Genomic DNA, 19,383 nt, shown 5'->3' with positions numbered 1-19,383 from the left:
GTTGTGTACTGGGGGGCCGGGGGCTGGCAGTGTTGTGTACTGGGGGGCCGGGGGCTGGCAGTGTTGTGTACTGGGGGGCCGGGGCTGGCAGTGTTGTGTACTGGGGGGCCGGGGGCTGGCAGTGTTATGTACTGGGGGGCCGGGGGCTGGCAGTGTTATGTACTGGGGGGCCGGGGGCTGGCAGTGTTATGTACTGGGGGGCTGGCAGTGTTGTGTACTGGGGGGCCGGGGGCTGGCAGTGTTGTGTACTGGGGGGCCGGGGGGCTGGCAATGTTGTGTACTGGGGGGCCGGGGGCTGGCAGTGTTGTGTACTGGGGGGCCGGGGGGCTGGCAATGTTGTGTACTGGGGGGCCGGGGGCTGGCAGTGTTATGTACTGGGGGGCCGGGGGCTGGCAGTGTTATGTACTGGGGGGCCGGGGCCTGGCAGTGTTATGTACTGGGGGGCCGGGGCCTGGCAGTGTTGTGTACTGGGGGGCCGGGGGGCTGGCAATGTTGTGTACTGGGGGGCCGGGGGCTGGCAGTGTTGTGTACTGGGGGGCCGGGGGCTGGCAGTGTTGTGTACTGGGGGGCCGGGGGCTGGCAGTGTTGTGTACTGGGGGGGCCGGGGGCTGGCAGTGTTGTGTACTGGGGGGGCCGGGGGCTGGCAGTGTTGTGTACTGGGGGGGCCGGGGGCTGGCAGTGTTGTGTACTTGGGGGGGCCGGGGGCTGGCAGTGTTGTGTACTGGGGGCGGGGCGGGGGCTGGCAGTGTTGTGTACTGGGGGCGGGGGCTGGCAGTGTTGTGTACTGGGGGCGGGGCGGGGGCTGGCAGTGTTGTGTACTGGGGGGCCGGGGCTGGCAGTATGTAGTGGGGTGTAGTAGTAGCATTTAGTAGCAGCTTGTTAGCACTATTTTCTATGTGGTCAGTTTTCTTGCAGTACTCTGGTAGTATTGTGTACTGGAGGCAGTATACTGGCATTGTTATGTATGGGAGCAGTGTCTCAGGACTACTGTGTACCACAGCCACTATGCATTACTTATGTGGATGCTCCATGATGGCGGCGTTATTTATGTGAACAGTCTGTGGATGGCTGTGTTACTCTTGTGAAAGGTCCGTGCCGACGGCATTGCTTATGGGGATGGTCCACGCCCGTGGCATTACTTATGTGGATGGTCCGCGCTGGCAGCATTACTTATGTGGATGGTCCGCGCTGGCAGCATTACTTATGGGGATGGTCCGCGCCGGCGGCATTACTTATGGGGATGGTCCGCGCCGGCGGCATTACTTATGGGGATGGTCCGCGCTGGCGGCATTACTTATGTGGATGGTCCGCGCTGGCAGCATTACTTATGGGGATGGTCCGCGCCGGCGGCATTACTTATGGGGATGGTCCGCGCCGGCGGCATTACTTATGGGGATGGTCCGCGCTGGCGGCATTACTTATGTGGATGGTCCGCGCTGGCAGCATTACTTATGGGGATGGCCGCGCCGGCAGCATTATTTATGGGGATGGTCCGCGCCGGCGGCATTACTTATGGGGATGGTCCGCGCTGGCGGCATTACTTATGGGGATGGTCCGCGCTGGCAGCATTACTTATGGGGATGGTCCGCGCTGGCGGCATTACTTATGGGGATGGCCGCGCCGGCAGCATTATTTATGGGGATGGTCCGCGCCGGCAGCATTACTTATGGGGATGGTCCGCGCTGGCGGCATTACTTATGGGGATGGTCCGCGCCGGCAGCATTATTTATGGGGATGGTCCGCGCCGGCAGCATTACTTATGGGGATGGTCCGCGCTGGCGGCATTACTTATGGGGATGGTCCGCGCTGGCGGCATTACTTATGGGGATGGTCCGCGCTGGCGGCATTACTTATGGGGATGGCCGCGCCGGCAGCATTATTTATGGGGATGGTCCGCGCCGGCAGCATTACTTATGGGGATGGGCCGCGCTGGCGGCATTACTTATGGGGATGGTCCGCGCTGGCAGCATTACTTATGGGGATGGTCCGCGCTGGCGGCATTACTTATGGGGATGGTCCGCGCTGGCGGCATTACTTATGGGGATGGTCTGCGCTGGCGGAATTATTTATGGGGATAGTCTGAGGCGGCATTACTTATGGGGATGGTCCGCGCCGGCAGCATTACTCATGGGGATAGTCTGAGGCGGCATTACTTATGGGGATAGTCTGAGGCGGCATTACTTATGGGGATAGTCTGAGGCGGCATTACTTGTGGGGATGGTCCGTGCTGGCGGCATTACTTATGGGGATGGTCCGTGCTGGCGGCATTACTTGTGGGGATGGTCCGTGCTGGCGGCATTACTTATGGGGATGGTCCGTGCTGGCGGCATTACTTATGGGGATGGTCCGTGCTGGCGGCATTACTTATGGGGATGGTCCGTGCTGGCGGCATTACTTGTGGGGATGGTCCGTGCTGGCGGCATTACTTGTGGGGATGGTCCGTGCTGGCGGCATTACTTGTGGGGATGGTCCGTGCTGGCGGCATTACTTATGGGGATGGTCCGTGCTGGCGGCATTACTTGTGGGGATGGTCCGTGCTGGCGGCATTACTTATGGGGATGGTCCGTGCTGGCGGCATTACTTATGGGGATAGTCTGAGGCGGCATTACTTATGGGGATAGTCTGAGGCGGCATTACTTATGGGGATGGTCCGTGCTGGCGGCATTACTTATGGGGATAGTCTGTGGCCAGACTCCTGCAGTCTTCCGGTCTGGTCTCTACCATAGTAATACATCTTCATTACACATATGGGGCCTCTTCAGCGATTAGATATGTAGATTTCGTAACTTTTTGTTGGAGGCCGTTTAGCAGAGAGACCAGGAAGGACCTGGCAGTAAAGGGCGTCTGATAAGACTTGGCTTATTGCTTTACATCCTATTTTATGTGCTGCCCCTTTAAGTGCTCTGGCATCATCTCACTGCTCTAAACGTAGAATTTTTTTGGTAAATGTCTTATTATACAGTGTTATTATCGGTGACTTTTCTTTCCTCAGGTACAAGCTGCTGATGCTGGAAGAAAAGGCGGCACAACACCCGCAGGGAAAGGTGACCGTACACAGGTAGGTACAGAGAGTGACCATCGAGTCGTAGGCCTATAGTGATCTCCTTTATACCTTATTTCTGGGTTGGGCTCCTCAGTATCCGATTGGTAGGGGCCCAGAAAACCCAGACTCTTTGCAGTCTAATCATACACATTATCTTCCAGATTTGGAGAGTTTGTGGATCTCAGTGAAGGTCCTCACATCCCCAGAACCGGCTTCTGCTTTCAGTATGAAGTGACGGCACAACACCCCCTGTCCACCATCTCCTCCGAGTACGTCAGACGCTTCCAGGGGGTCTCCTTGCCCCGGCACCTTATGGTAAGACACTTGATGTGTATGTAATATGGAAGGTTCTGCTCTGAAGCCCAAAATGTTCTGAACTTCAGATTCTAAAATTGTTTTCTATATAACAGGAGGGTCTTTACCAATCAGAAGGAAACAAAGTAGATGTTAACTTTGTATACCTAAATATTTGCAGGTGACCGATTAACCTGATTCATTTTATATAGTTACCTGACCCATAGTACTTTACCCTATTGAATGTCTACCCCCCTCAGAAAGGGGATGAAATGCACTTACTACAACTTACTCTTTTTTGTGAAATCTCACTCACTTCCTCCAAAGTCATGTGAAAATGAGCATATTTGCCTGAGACGAGTCAAGTTTATAGACTGCAGGGGGAGATTCAATTCAGACCCTTCTATCGTCTGTTCTGTAGACATAGAACCATGTTTTTTTAACATGACCGATGAAAGGTAAGAATCTCTTCTTTCAAGGCGCATCAGGATTGTGGCTCATTAAACTATAGAACCGGAGATGCAGACAATTAAAGGAATTGGTGGGAACTGGATCTTTATCTACAGCTATGTCTTAAACTGCCTACGTCTCTGTATCTGTAACTTGTAGACCCACAATATTTGTTTTTATCTTTAATATAACACTAAAAGCATAGGAACTATAGAACCAAAGATAGGGGCATCTGAAGTGACAATCTCCCTGCAGCCTCTAAATTTGACTCATCTTAGGAAAATATGACTCTTTTCTGCTCATTTTCAAATTCCTTTGTAGGACATTTTTTTTTATAGGTAAACGGGCGCGATTTCACAAAAAATAGGGAATTGTAAAAAAAGACATTTCATGCCCTACTTGAAGGGGGTGGTAATTTAAAGGACATCTACCACCAGGATGAAGACTTGCTCACTGACATACAGGTGTGTGTCCCCTCTGCCAAGTTCCGATCCTATTCTGTTTTAAAAAAGGATTTCAAAATTATGCAAATGAGTCTGAAGGGCTCTGGGCTCAGGTGTTAGTGGAGTCCGGAGCCCTTTAGTCTCATTTGCATAGTTTTTGAAACTTTTGATTCTTAAGTAGCTAAAAGAGGCACACACCAGTATGTCAGTGTGCTTGGTTTACAATCCTGGTGGTAGATGTCCTTTACTGGGGTAAAATCTGCTGACGGGTTCCCTTAAATTTGGGCTCCAGTTATAGCGAGAACTGCAGCTCTGCAACTGCGGTTAAATAATTTTCATTTTTTGCAGTCGGGTAAATATGTGTAAACCAAATTTCTGCGCTAATTATTGACTATTATATAGTTACTTTTTATAGAGATTTTTGTCCTTTAATGGCGTGTTTTCCTTTTTGTTTAGCGCTCTCGCTGTTCGGGTCTGTTCCAATCAGTCTTGTATTGTGTGAGCGGTCCCGCACGCCGCCCTTCCTTTTATATTAGCATAATTACAAGGGACATTTGTTTACGAGCCCTTCACATAACCCCCCGAGTGGTCCCGGCTATTTCTACTCTGCACTTGCTGAGTGTTGAATAAAAATTGCAGTTGTCCTCGGATCTATAATGGCGCACTTGTTTTTCTTCCCTTTTTTTTTTTTTTTTTTTTACTTTTGGTTAATAAGATACAAGAGGCTTTGAATTATTAAAGTGTATACAGGGCGGGGGAGGGGGACCGGTTCTGCGTCCATTGTAGGATCACGCTGAGCAGGCAGAGTGATGCGGGAGAGAAGTCTGTGGATTACTGAGGTCAAGAAAGATGTCGGGGGGATTACTGGGCTCAGCTGATTGTATGGAGTGTACTTTACATCCATATCGAAGACGTCTCCCTATTTTATTGTGATAAGACCCCAATAGAGGCAGATAATATTCTACACCGTGCTTTCACCACTCGGAAACATGGGCATGGGCAGTCAAGGCTAATTGGGAGGGATCAGCTTAATGAAGCTGATCACATGATCACAAAAGAAAGGGGCGTTTCCATTGAGTCCCTCCCCTGCGGAGCCAAGAGTTTTCTAGTGAGAGCCTGGTGCCAAAGAAATTCCCCACAGCCATGATATGGAGGTTCCTTTTAAAGGGGTTTTCCATCTTAAGAAGATTGATGACATGTCTTATGCACGGTGGCTGAGTGAGTAGCACATCTGCCTTGCAGCACTGGGGTCCTGGGTTCAAATCCCACCCAGGTCAACATCTGCAAAGAGTTTGTATGTTCTCTCCGTGTTTGCGTGGGTTTCCTCCGGGTCCTCCGGTTTCCTCCCACACTTCAAAACATACTGGTAGGGTGATTAGATTGTGAGCCCCATGGGGACAGGGACCAATTTGACATGCTTTGTGCAGCGCTGCGTAATCTGTGTGCGCTATATAAATAACGGAATTATTATTATTATTATATTGGGTTATTAAGTATTCAACACTCGGGATCCCCACCAATCAGCTGTAGAGACAGAAGGACTGCCCTGTTCTCTATGTGGTGACTGGTCCCCGGGAACTTCTGCTCTGCTCCCATTCAGGTACAGTAGTTGGGTGCTGAGGTGTAGTAGCACGCCCATGAGCAGGGCTGCTTTTCGGGTGTTGCTTGCACTGTTTATAGGGATGGCACACGCTTCTGATGTTGATGATCCATGTCCTGGAAAGGACATTAGTATCTAGAAGTTAGAAAACTTTTTGTACCCATTTTGTTGCCGGTATATATATATATTTAATTTTTTTTTTTAATTTTACATACCCCTTAAAAGCCATAAATACTGTAAGTCTGTGCAGACATTTTTGCCATCTTTAAAGGGAACCTGTCAGTAGTTGTGGGGCCACTAAACCACCATCATGCATCATGCAACTAGGGATTAGAATCCCAAATACGTAGGAAGTGGGTTTCCTGGTAAGCCCAGTTTGGTGGAGGGGGTCCAGTACTTTGCAAACTATACCAGGTTGGAAGGCACAAGCCCTTTCATGACCAATCATAGGACCACCTGTGACAGACGACATACCTGAGGTCCGAGGAGGCCACTGGCAAAGCAGGTCTTATGGTTCCTTGTACTTCCAGAAGTTCCTGGAGCAATGCCAGAACCACAGAGTAACCACCAGGAATTCTGAGAAAACCTCTTTCACTTAAATTACTGCTGACGGCACTGGGGGTCCATTCACTGAAATTCACTATGGACCCCATCGTCTTTCAGCAAATGCTGCTTCACTACTCATTCAAATCTGGTGCATGCGGAGTGATTGGATCTGTACTGACGTTGGCGTCTGTGGGCATGCGCCAAGGTCTTGAGTGGACTCCTTTCTCTAGGTTACTTACAGGAAGCTGGAAACCATGTGACTGGTGGCACCAGCTTGAGCAGGTCTGAGACATCCCATCCATATAAAAACATGCTATTAGTCGGACTTAATATCTACTGACGGGTTCCCTTTTAAACGACCCCTTAGCAACAGTAGTGAAATGTTGTGTGTGACACCCTGTATCCATATTATCTTGTGGCTCGGATTGATAATGTTGTGACTAATTATCGTGTTATTTTCCCGCAGGCCCATCACACCGTGTGGAATAAGTTACGACTACGAGCCCAGAAACCGGTAAGATGACGTAAACCTGCGCCGAAACCCTTCCACAGAGCGGCAGAACCTGTGACATGTTTGTTGTGCCCTGTAATGAAATAAAGCACTGAGAGAGAAATTAGATGGGACGGGAAAAAAAAATCTGCCGTAAAAAGTCCTAGCGAATCTCCCGGAATTTTTAGTACATTTTGTTATAGGCGATGCAGACTGCGGCGGAATAATTCCTCCCGTTTATGGCCCATGGCATGTAAAATGAGACAGTTTGTAGTAAAGTAACATATAAAACCTCTTCTGCTACCAAAAATAACAGGAGCTGAATTGTAGGAGACATTTATTCCCTCGCAACAAAATCCGGCTTTCATTTTCTTCCCTTCTGATATTAGAAACATTTGTAATGTCCCCATCACCTAGACGTGACATTGCTCCAAATTACTCACATATATTGGTTGGATCCGTCCCCCTGTGCATTGGCGCTGCGAACATAGTAGAGAGTTCACTGTTTAAAGGGAAGACAAAATTTAAATAGTTTAGGTATGTAGTTTACCCTTCTTTTTGGTTCTTGTGCTCCCCTTGCTATGGTTAGGGTTGCCTTCTTTATGGAAGATTGTAAGTCATAGACACAACCCCTAACATTGCTGTGAACTCTTCTTCATGGAAGCTTGTTAGTCACAGACACGCCCCCTAACACTGCTGTGAACTCTTCTTCATGGAAGCTTGTAAGTCACAGACACAACCCCTAACACTGCTGTGAACTCTTCTTCACGGAAGCTTGTAAGTCATAGACACGCCCCCTAACACTGCTGTGAACTCTTCTTCATGGAAGCTTGTAAGTCACAGACACGCCCCCTAACACTGCTGTGAACTCTTCTTCATGGAAGCTTGTAAGTCACAGACACGCCCCCTAACACTGCTGTGAACTCTTTATGGGAGCTTGTAAGTCCCAGGCACACCCCTAACACTGCTGTGAGCTGAGACAATGACACAGTTCAAGGGTTTGTCCCAAGTTTTGAAGTCATCCCCCTATCCTGTGTTCTCTGCTGGCGCTGACCACCATTCCCGAGAACACAGGTCCCATTCTCACTGATGGATGGAGGCTGCCAGTGTTGGGGATATGTGTGCACTGTGCTCCTAGTGAGACGCTGGGCTTGTGATTGATGGGGCTCCCAGCAGTTGAACCCTCATTGATCACTTTAATCTTCTATCCTGTGAGTAGGGGTTAACTTCCAAAAGAGACAAACTCTTTAACTCCCCTCTGGAAATAGGCAGCCATTGTATAGGAGCAGAGGGCACCTTGTAGGTAAAATAGTTAAAGGGGTTTTCCTCCCATGATGAGAAGTTTCTTATATGTACTCAGGACAACAAAATAACACATCCTCTAATTCACTGTTCTTAACAAACATACAGCATTTCACTGATAGAACTCCGACCTGTCTCTATCAGTCCTGCTGTATATAATTCCAGTTACCCCTAGAAATGACCCCGTAACTTCTGACTTGGGGTCGGGGCAGCCATCTTGGATTTCTGTGCTGCTGAGATTTCTGTCTCTCTGCTCTGTGCCTGTAGCCCCCCAGCAGTCTAGCACGGAGCTCACACTGACACTCACTGATTCACTTCCTGCCAGCACATCGTGAGCAGAGGGAAGCTGCAAACTACAAGGAGATAAGTGATCCGGGGGAAGGAGGAGGCAGGCACAGGAGATCTCATAGTGAGAGAACATAGATGTAGCAGTGCTGACAGTGTAAAAGTGTGTATAAATACCTGTTCCCTGATAATGTAACCACATTGTCACCCCAAAGAATTAGATGGATCATAATGTATCTGCTTAGAGAGTCCTCACCAGAGTACCCCCTTTGCAGGTCGCTGAGTCTTCCCATGATGGCGGAAGGGAAGGACTGAGGTTGCATACATTAGACCTGTGGTGCCCTCAGCAGTCATGGCTGATTGAGCGGCAGGTGGTGGCTTTGGCCAGTGATTATCTCATTAATATTACTTAGTGTCCGACCTGTCTGCAGATTCCCCCCCCCCCCAAATTGTAGTAAAATTCTTAACCGACTACTATGTGGTCCAACAAACCCACAGGGCAGTTATCTCATGAGCTTTACAAAATCATTGATGGCCACAGGTTATGGGACACAGTGCTATAGGTGTGTCTGTAAAAGATATTATACCACACTTGTGACCAGGTTTCTATCGTTCTCTGGATCTTGGTTCTATGACGTATCGCCCCATAGTGCGCAGTGAAGACTGAGGATTGGAGATGTAACAGAGTTTGGGTCACATTTTATCCATCTCTTTATGGCCATCGAAGAGGAGATCATGACTGGTTCCTATTATCTGTAACTAAGGATGACCGGACCTCATGGCTAGTTGTTCAGTTAATTTGTTGGATTGACTGCTCAGCAATATGGGTGGAGAGGAACATTCCCCAATGTCAAATGTGAACCTACACCTTGGGATCAATCATCTCCATCCACAACAAAACGGTGGCATTTTGCCAGAACCTGTCGACCGTGGAAGGAAGTTTGTCACAGCGTCTTCTCCCCCTGACTTACACCTCCTCAGATGCGATTGAGAAGGCCTCAGGCAGTGGCAGATTTATTTTTCAATCTTGCAACTTTATTAACTCCTCCTGTACACTTCACCCAAGTATTTCTCTGGTATAATAATGTGATGCACGATCCGACATTGAGTGACGCGTCATATCATTTATCGCTTTGACCTGGATAAACTCTCGCCATCTACATCCTCGCTCGCGTCCGCCGCTCTGTAATGTGTGAATGATACACATCAGTCAAGGACAATGAGGATTTTCAGTCTCTCCTTCGTCAAGCCGTCTCGGTGATCCGATTGGATATTTTCTCCGGGTTGTTGAAGTTGCACTTAAGACTGAAGAGCCCGGGAACAATAGCTGGAGGCAGAAATCCTATTGACGTTGAAGAGTCTGTAAACAGCCATTGATTGAGGCGAGCGACCTGTCATGGGACATCAGCCAGAAGCAAAGCTCCAGTCTACTTCAGACTCCTACCTGCTGGATGCTTTTGTTTAGATGCCACGTATATTTGGCTAAGATGCCCAAAACAGTTCCACTTTAGATACAAAAATCTACAGGAGGTGTTTATTTCGGCATTGGCAGTTTTGGTGGGAGTAACACCAGCTATGAGGTGCCACTTCTTCCAAGCTTAAGCTTGGCAGCGCCTTATAGAGAAAAGTTATGTGATTGCCAACATATCTTTATTATGTCTGTCTACTATATAGTGCCTGAGAAATTCCTATTTTAATCCATATGCTAATGAGGTAGTCTGTGTCTCTGAGATGTGTCTTCAGCACCCAGTGTACTCCTATCCCATACTGGACTGCATGTCCATCAGGTAAACGGGAGAATAGTCTTGTGATAAGCATGGGGCAACACTGGAAGAAGAGGGAAAGGTTTCAGGCAGAAAAAGCAGTGCTTCATATGCTGAGGATATGCTGAAGTGCACAGACTACCTAATTATCATATGGATCACACTGGGAAAATCTCGGATGTGGCAGAATGGACAAAAATAAAGTATGTTTCACTACATCGTAGCACAGTGAGAGCAGGGAAGGGCTGAAGCTCTCAAAGGAGGCTAAGACACAGGCAGGACAGCAGTGCTTCACATGCCGAGGATATGCTGTAGTGCACCAACTACCTAATTAGCATATGGATTACACTGGGAATATCTTGGACATGGCATCATGGACACAAATAATAAAAGTATTGTTTCACTTTATGCTGACAGCTGAATTTAAGGTTTGAAGGAGGTGTTAGATTCCCTTTCAACCCATGAAAATGAATGGGTTGTTTTTGTAAAGCAGACAAGAACGGGTAGTTTTCCTTTATAACCTCTCTTCACCCAGAAATTAGGGTCCTTAATATAAGACCCCCTTCCTTAATCTAACGTTATTTTTTTCAAATCGGGTATATGAGTTTTGTAAATACTCTGTTCATCCAATTCTTCATAATTTGTGAATGTAGTTAAAGGGGTTGCCAACTCTCTTACATAAGTTGCCCGTGTGCCTTTACTTACCTTAATAATAATAATCCCAGAATTTTCATTAAGTGCTGTCTGGAAACTCTCTGTGATTCTTTGTTTACATGTGTGAGCACTGATGAATAGGAGGAGCTGTAGCAGGAGAGCTCCTTCTCCTTCCCCTCTCCCAATCTCCAGCAGGGAAGGACAGACAGTGAAAAGAGACACAGCGGGTGGCGCCATGAGGAGGGGCTGTGATCGACATGAGGAGGGGCTGTGATCGACATGAGGAGGCTCTGTGATCGACATGAGGAGGGGCTGTGATCGACATGAGGAGGGGCTGTGATCGACATGAGGAGGGGCTGTGATCGACATGAGGAGGGGCTGTGATCGACATGAGGAGGGGCTGTGATCGACATGAGGAGGGGCTGTGATCGACATGAGGAGGGGCTGTGATCGACATGAGGAGGGGCTGTGATCGACATGAGGAGGGGCTGTGATCGACATGAGGAGGGGCTGTGATCGACATGAGGAGGGGCTGTGATCGACATGAGGAGGGGCTGGGACCGACATGAGGAGGGGCTGGGACCGACATGAGGAGGGGCTGGGACCGACATGAGGAGGGGCTGGGACCGACATGAGGAGGGGCTGGGACCGACATGAGGAGGGGCTTTGATCGACATGAGGAGGGGCAGTGATCAACATGAAGTTGTGTATATGTGCAGAGTGCAGCATTGTGAGAACAGGGAGAGGCTGAAGCTCTCAAAGGGAGACAAAGACACAGGTACATGTACATGAAGAGTCTTATGGCAGACATTTATAGAATAGTGGTATGGAATCCCGCACAATGTTACTTTTCCTATAGGTTCTTTAGAAAAACAGAAGACTCCTGAACTGTATATCATTAATATTATGTGTTAGGCCCCATGCACATGACAGTCGGGGAGACCGATACAGTGCCGCACAGGTATGGTACCGTACCGCTCCGTACGCAGGGAAAAGATAAGACATGTCACGGTGTTACGGCGCCGTGTGTTTCTATGGAGAGGGGAGGAGTCACCCCTCCTCCTCTGCCTGGCGCTGGACGTGTGCAGGGCGGTCACCTTTGTGTGCATGTAGCCTTAGCGAGTAAGAGAACAGTGAAAAAACGCACACAAGTTTGGGAGTAGTTCCACTGTTGACCTGCAGGTGGCACTGTAGGGTCTGATACAATTTAGAAACCTTTCGGCACCTATGGGCTGTATCTGGTATAACAATGTAAAAAAATTTTTTACTGCGGCATGGACGTGTATACATGTAACCTTTATATTCGTCCAAGTCACCGACATTGGGTACTGGGCTACATGCAAACGAGTATAAAAAAGATACATCTGGATAGCAACTACTGTATGTTTGGAGGATCAGTGCTGCCCCCATGTGGCACCTGTTGGCACTGCAGCTTGTGACCTTGTGCCAATCAAGTTTGTACTGAGAGGAGATGTATGTGACTCCCGGACTCGCCAATATTCGGAGCGCGTCTGGAGGAAGCGCCTCCTAATTGTTCTGGCAGTCGCGTTTCCATGTGCGCCAATGTCTGTTACATCTAACTGAATATCAGTCTCCGGTGTCCCCTTCAGCGCACACACACATTCCTTGGCAGGAAGCCCCATCCTATGGTTCATGGTGGGAATATATAATCGCAACTTTATCATTTCACTTGCTTGAAGTTTGGTTACAATTAAAACTCCTTTCTATCCCACAGGTCTCAGAGACGCCGTTTCACGAGCCGGAGCCGGAAGCTGCTGGATAACACGGATAACATGACATCGTTGTTGTTGTTCTTCTTATAATTTTATTTTTTTTGTATTTTTGTTACCAAATAAACCACTTCCCCTTTAAGAATCGTGTTATTTATGTGTTGCCGTTTCTGTGTCTGGTAGTTATGGCCACTATTGGTTTAGAGGTTAAAGGAGTTGTCCAGGATCATAAAAATAAGACTCCTTTCTTCCGACAACAGCGCCTCCCCTATTCACAGGTTAGATGTGGTACTGCAACACATTAACTTCAGTTGAGCTAAACTGCGGCTACTCTACACGACCCATGGACAGTATGGCGGGCGTACCATAAAGAGGGAAATAAGTTGCGTACATCGAAGATCAGCAACTAGAGTTGTCTCGACACCACAATTTCTTAATCGATACTTGATGTAGTATCACTATTCTTGCGCAAAACCTTGCTGGACGCAGAGCCAATGTGTCAGCAATACACTAGATTTTATTGGCAATTCGATCCCCTAGGGTTCAAATAAAGCTTAAAATATTTGAAATAAAAATTAACAATTTAGTGTTGGAGCCGACCCCCAAAGTACAGTATCTAAAATTGTTCCTTAGTAGCAGAGCTGTGTGTGTATGCATGTGACTGTAGAAGAGCTGTGTGCGTGTATATGTATACGCGTGATCTGTCCTTGTGCATGTGTATATAAGAGCTGTGTGTATGTAAGTGTATTTAGTAGCTTGTGTATAGCAGAGCTGTATGTGCATGTGGTAGGGCTGTGTGTGTATGCATGTGTATAGCAGAGCTGTAGGTATGTATGTGTATAAAATAGAGGTTGTGCAAAGCTGTATGTGTTTGTGGTTGGGCTGTATGTGTTTGCATGTGTATAGCAGAGCTGTCTGTATGTAAGTGTATTTAGGAGAGCATGTGCATAGCAGAGCTGTCTGTGCGTAAGTGTATTTAGAAGAGCATGTGCATAGCAGAGCTGTCTGTGCGTAAGTGTATTTAGGAGAGCATGTGCATAGCAGAGCTGTCTGTGCGTAAGTGTATTTAGGAGAGCATGTGCATAGCAGAGCTGTCTGTGCGTAAGTGTATTTAGGAGAGCATGTGCATAGCAGAGCTGTCTGTATGTAAGTGTATTTAGGAGAGCATGTGTATAGCAGAGCTGTCTGTATGTAAGTGTATTTAGGAGAGCATGTGTATAGCAGAGCTGTCTGTATGTAAGTGTATTTAGGAGAGCATGTGTATAGCAGAGCTGTCTGTATGTAAGTGTATTTAGGAGAGCATGTTTATAGCAGAGCTGTCTGTATAAGTGTATTTAGGAGAGCATGTGCATAGCAGAGCTGTCTGTATGTAAGTGTATTTAGGAGAGCATGTGTATAGCAGAGCTGTCTGTATGTAAGTGTATTTAGGAGAGCACGTGTATAGCAGAGCTGTCTGTGCGTAAGTGTATTTAGGAGAGCATGTGTATAGCAGAGCTGTCTGTATGTAAGTGTATTTAGGAGAGCATGTGTATAGCAGAGCTGTCTGTATGTAAGTGTATTTAGGAGAGCATGTGTATAGCAGAGCTGTCTGTATGTAAGTGTATTTAGGAGAGCATGTTTATAGCAGAGCTGTCTGTATAAGTGTATTTAGGAGAGCATGTGTATAGCAGAGCTGTCTGTATGTAAGTGTATTTAGGAGAGCACGTGTATAGCAGAGCTGTCTGTGCGTAAGTGTATTTAGGAGAGCATGTGTATAGCAGAGCTGTCTGTATGTAAGTGTATATATGAGAGCACGTGTATAGCAGAGCTGTCTGTATGTAAGTGTATTTAGGAGAGCACGTGTATAGCAGAGCTGTCTGTATGTAAGTGTATTTAGGAGAGCACGTGTATAGCAGAGCTGTCTGTATGTAAGTGTATTTAGGAGAGCATGTGTATAGCAGAGCTGTCTGTATGTAAGTGTATTTAGGAGAGCATGTGTATAGCAGAGCTGTCTGTGCGTAAGTGTATTTAGGAGAGCATGTGTATAGCAGAGCTGTCTGTGCATGTAGCAGTGCTGTGCGATAGTAATTTATTGCAGTACTGCATATGCTAGCTGTGGAGGCGAGCACCATACTGATAACTGGGATCATTTATTATACAGTGCAACTCTGCTCCTTCTAATGCTGCTGTGTGAATGTAGCAGAGCTGTGTGTGTATGCATGTGAATGTAGAAGAGCTATGTGCGTACATATGTATATAACAGAGCTGTCTGTGTGTATGTTGATATAGTAGAGCTTGTGTATAACAGAGCTATCTGTGCATGTAGCAGAGCCGTGTGTGTAATTTTTTTGCTGTACTGCATATACCAGCTGTGGCGGTGTGCACCATACTGATAACTGGGATCGCAGTGCGACTCTACAACTCTTAATGCTGCTGTGTGGATGTAGCAGAGGTGGTTGTGTGTGTGTGGTTGTAGCAGAGCTGTGTAGCAGTGAATGTAGTTGTGCTAGTGTACTATCACACTTCTCAATAACACAATTATACTTTTGAAGAGAGCACTGAGTAATTTTTTATTTGGAGAAGATGTGTGTATATTACATTTGGAGGCGCTGCATGTATAGCATTTGAATGTGCTGAGATTGGTCCTGGTGCAGAGCACAGCGCTGGAGTATCTCCGGCACTGCCATTCATTGTCCATGAGAGATCTGGAGATAGGTGAGCGATGTACTAAGCAATTTCAAACATTTCCCATACAATTGAATAGAATGAGGACACCTGATCGATTAGTTAGAATCAGACCCTTGGTCTTGTGGCCGCTGTGGGGTCCCACTGATCATATTGTTGTGGACAGAGGATAACAAAACTTGATACATCCCCTTTACATCTGCCGTGAACTATATTTTAAGCAGCAGGATGTATACTATTTCCATATCACCTTTGTCCATTCCTTGACTGTTTCTAATTTAAGGAAACAGCCAGTGCTGCACAACAAACGCAGCGCTGTGCATTGTATTGTGCCTGTGCTTAGTATTGCACCTCCGTCCCATTAACCTGAAGCAGAAGCTACGTTCATTAGAGCACTGCTGCCATTTGGGATAATAGTAATAATTCTTTATTTTATATAGCTCACACAGATTCTGCAGCGCTGCACAAAGCAGGTCATAGTGGTCCCTGTCCCTATGGGGCTCACAATCTAAACAACCTACCAGTATGTTTTGGAGTGTGGGAGGAAACTGGAGGACCCGAAGAAAACCCATGCAAACACAGAGAACATACAAACTCTTTGCAGATGTTGACCTGGGTGGGACTTGAACCCAGGACCCCAGTGCTGCAAGGCAGAAGTGCTAACCACTGAGCCACCGTGCTGCCCCATAGCGGATTCCCCTCCTGTGGCTATTTTATTTAATATTTTAACCCCGGAAAGCCCTCTTAACAAACATTATTCAATACTATTGATAAAAACTGATATGACCGATCTCTGCGTATTACATTTTAACCCTTAAATATCCAGGCTGCGGCTGCTACTCGCAGTGCAGTTCTCCATCCTGGCGGTATAACCCCCCAAGGTGTTTCGGTTTTTCTGCCATACATTGTATACAATGACCACATAATCTACTAATCCCCCTGCTGTCAGGTCTGTGATAATAGGTCCGGTGTACCACTCGCACGAGCAGCTGCCGCGCCTTATGCTTTGTATCTGGGCCATATATAAATAACACGGGCCGGCGCTGCCCAGGGATTTCCATTTTGTTTGCAGAGATGTGTAAATGGTAATGTCCTGGCCGTCCTCCAAGCGCAGGAGCTGGGCTGTGCTCTTGTGAGTTGTCTGCCCCCGGAGCATCTGTTTGGCTGACCCCGAGCGCGGAGAACAGGTTGACCTCCCATATTAGTCGGACAGTTTTCACGAGTCGCCTCAGTAACGTTTTGTGTCTTTCACGAGGTGGTAATAGAACCTGTCACATTGTAACAGAAGCTTTGTAACTCTTGTCATATCAGGGATGAGTGTATAAGACCTACGCCATTGATTTATTGCCGTGTAATTGCAACATTTAGCGCAATTTTTAGTTTTACGACAATTTGATAACAAGCTGAGGTTATTCCCTGCTTAAAGAGAACCTGTCAGGGGAAACAACCAACTATATGTCCTTATGGGCTGGTGCGGTACTGTATCCCAAATTGCCACAAAGCTGCTGCAAATTGCCATATAGCAAGGTTATTCTCGGCACGCCACAACACGGCAACTGCAAATTGAGCTAGTTCTATATCAAGGGCGCCAGGGGCGTAACTTGACGGGGTGCAGAGGGTGCGGTCGCAACCGGGCCCAAGAGGTTTAGGGGGCCCTTATGGTGTCCCTTTCCCATATGAGAAGACTAATACTATAAAACATACATTATAGTCGGAGGCCAGGCACAGACTTCTCACTAGGGCATATCAGCTACAAGTTACCCCACTGAAGGGCGCCATTTTTCATGCTGGTCTTGATACCCACTTAGCAAACTCCAGCATTTGCCTAATAAAAAGATGCAGGCAGTAGTGGATTATAATATAGGCGGTTTGGGTGGCCGCCCCGGTCCCATGGCCACCTGAACCAATCATCAAGTTTGATACTGCCCTATAGAGATAATAAAGAAAAGGATCTCAAGCCATGAAATTCTCGAGCATTCAACACATATGTATACAGCGACCCTTCCAGGACCTTTTGAAGGCTCTCCAAAGGTCCTCAAACTGCATAACTAAAAGTGGACAGAAGGGACCCCTTTCCTTTCCCAAGTAATGGCAGTCCCCTACTTAAGGACACCCAACTTACGGACGACCCCTAGTTAAAGACGGACCCCTCTGCCCCCTGTGACCCCTGTGACCTCTCTGGATATTACTATAGTCCCAGACTGCAATGATCAGCTGTAAGGTGTCTGTAATGAAGCTTTATGGATAATCCTTGGTCCCATTACAGCAAATAATTTGGAAACTCTGATTGTCACTGGGGCAAAACATTTTTTTGTCTGGATCTACAATGATAAAATATACAGTGTAGACTTGCATCCAAATTCGACTTAAGAACAAACCAATGGAAGCTATCTTATACGTAACCCGGGGACTGCCTGTATCTTGATTCTAGTAGACTATAAATGAATAAAATGCCATGAAATAATTAGATAATTAAATTCACTTTTGTACTAAAAAAAAAATAAACTTAACGCTTCATTTTATTTAACGTTTTATTTAACTTTTGACTTTACAGCATTTTTTCCCCGCACGCCTTTTGCACTGTATGTAAGGCGCACAGAAGTAAAGAAGGTCACATAACTCATGATTACTGCAGAATAAAGCAAATTTACTCAATATGGATGCACTTTTAAGAGTTGAATTGCTGTAAAATGAAATTCCTTTTTCAAGTACAGAAGCTCATATCCTTAGGTTAAAGTCGCCTGCCGGCGTCATTCTACAAAGTGCACTGAGGGTTGTAGATGCGTAAGAAGTGGAGAGCTCTGGGTAACCTGAGTCCACTCTAGAACATCCATTTATCTCTATGTGAGACGCCGGCCATAGCTGTTTGGTTGATACGTGGGCCCATGGAGAACGCTGCGTGGTGCCCGGCACAGAACGCGCCAGCCTTGCCCTGGAATAACACCCGGCATGAGTTCATTATTCACTGGTTCCTCATTACAGCAAAATACATTCATTACAGTTCTTAACCATCTTCTAATCCGCGTAATTTTTAATTCACTATGTGGCTAATTAGCGTTTCTTAGTAACGAGAGCCCTTGGTTTAGTCTGCAATAAAATATTGATCCTTTAATCCTGGAAACCGCTGTGCTAGAGAAGATAAGCAAAACCGGGGAAGGGGGTTACAGCGTCCTTCAATATCTCCCCCAGCCCCTTCACATACTAATCAGACTTATATCCTTGTTACTGCCTGCAATGTCTTTTATTCGGGGCTGTTAAATGAGCAGTGAGCGGCTTCTTAAATTTGTCACATGTTTTAGTAAGTACAATAATATGTCATGGGCAGACATGCATGCCAGGCTGGGGTCCGCGGGCTGGGGCAGACATGCATGCCAGGCTGGGGTCCGCGGGCTGGGGCAGACATGCATGCCAGGCTGGGGTCCGCGGGCTGGGGCAGACATGCATGCCAGGCTGGGGTCCGCGGGCTGGGGCAGACATGCATGCCAGGCTGGGGTCCGCGGGCTGGGGCAGACATGCAGGCCGGGCTGGGGTCCGCAGGCTGGGGCACATAGGTGTGCCGGGCTGGGTGGGGGCAGAAATGCATTCATGGCTGGGGTCCGCGGGCTGGGGCAGACATGCATGCTGGGCTGGGGTCCTTGGGCAGACATGCACGCCAGGCTGGGGTCCGCAGGCTGGGGCACACAGGCGTGCCGGGCTAGACTGGGGCAGACATGCATGCCGGGCCGGGGTCCTCGGACAGACATGCAGGCCGGGCTGGGGTCCGCGGCCTGGGGCAGACATGCATGCTGGGCTGTGGTCCTCGGGTAGACATGCATGCCAGGTTGGGGTCCGCAGGCTGGGGCACACAGGCGTGCCGGGCTAGACTGGGGCAGAGATGCATGCCGGGCTGGGGTCCTCGGACAGACATGCAGGCTGGGCTGGGGCAGACAGGCGTGCCGAGCTGGGGTCTGCGGGCTGGGGCAGACATGCATGCTGGGCTGGGGTCCTCGGGTAGACATGCATGCCAGGTTGGGGTCCACAGGCTTGGGCACACAGGCGTGCCGGGCTAGACTGGGGCAGAGATGTATGCCGGGCTGGGGTCCTCGGACAGACATGCAGGCTGGGCTGGGGCAGACAGGC

General features: G+C 47.9%; 1 protein-coding gene across 1 annotated transcript in view; it reads left to right on the top strand.

Moving 5' to 3' along the window:
• The window catches only part of MRPL39 (mitochondrial ribosomal protein L39), a 55,284-nt gene extending 42,552 nt beyond the window's left edge, over positions 1–12,732 (top strand). The window contains exons 7-10 of the mRNA XM_072138589.1: positions 2,993–3,058; positions 3,205–3,358; positions 6,843–6,890; positions 12,606–12,732. Of these exons, the coding sequence (XP_071994690.1) occupies positions 2,993–3,058; positions 3,205–3,358; positions 6,843–6,890; positions 12,606–12,653 (316 nt within the window). The 3' untranslated portion in view covers positions 12,654–12,732. The remainder of the gene's footprint in view (positions 1–2,992; positions 3,059–3,204; positions 3,359–6,842; positions 6,891–12,605) is intronic.
• Positions 12,733–19,383: the final 6,651 nt, after the last annotated feature.

Source organism: Engystomops pustulosus, chromosome 2 (assembly GCF_040894005.1).
Source record: "Engystomops pustulosus chromosome 2, aEngPut4.maternal, whole genome shotgun sequence".
In the NCBI taxonomy this organism is placed as follows: Eukaryota; Metazoa; Chordata; class Amphibia; order Anura; family Leptodactylidae; genus Engystomops; species Engystomops pustulosus.
The sequence above is the reverse complement of the archived record's forward strand: the minus strand, read 5'-3'. Positions and strand labels throughout refer to the sequence as shown.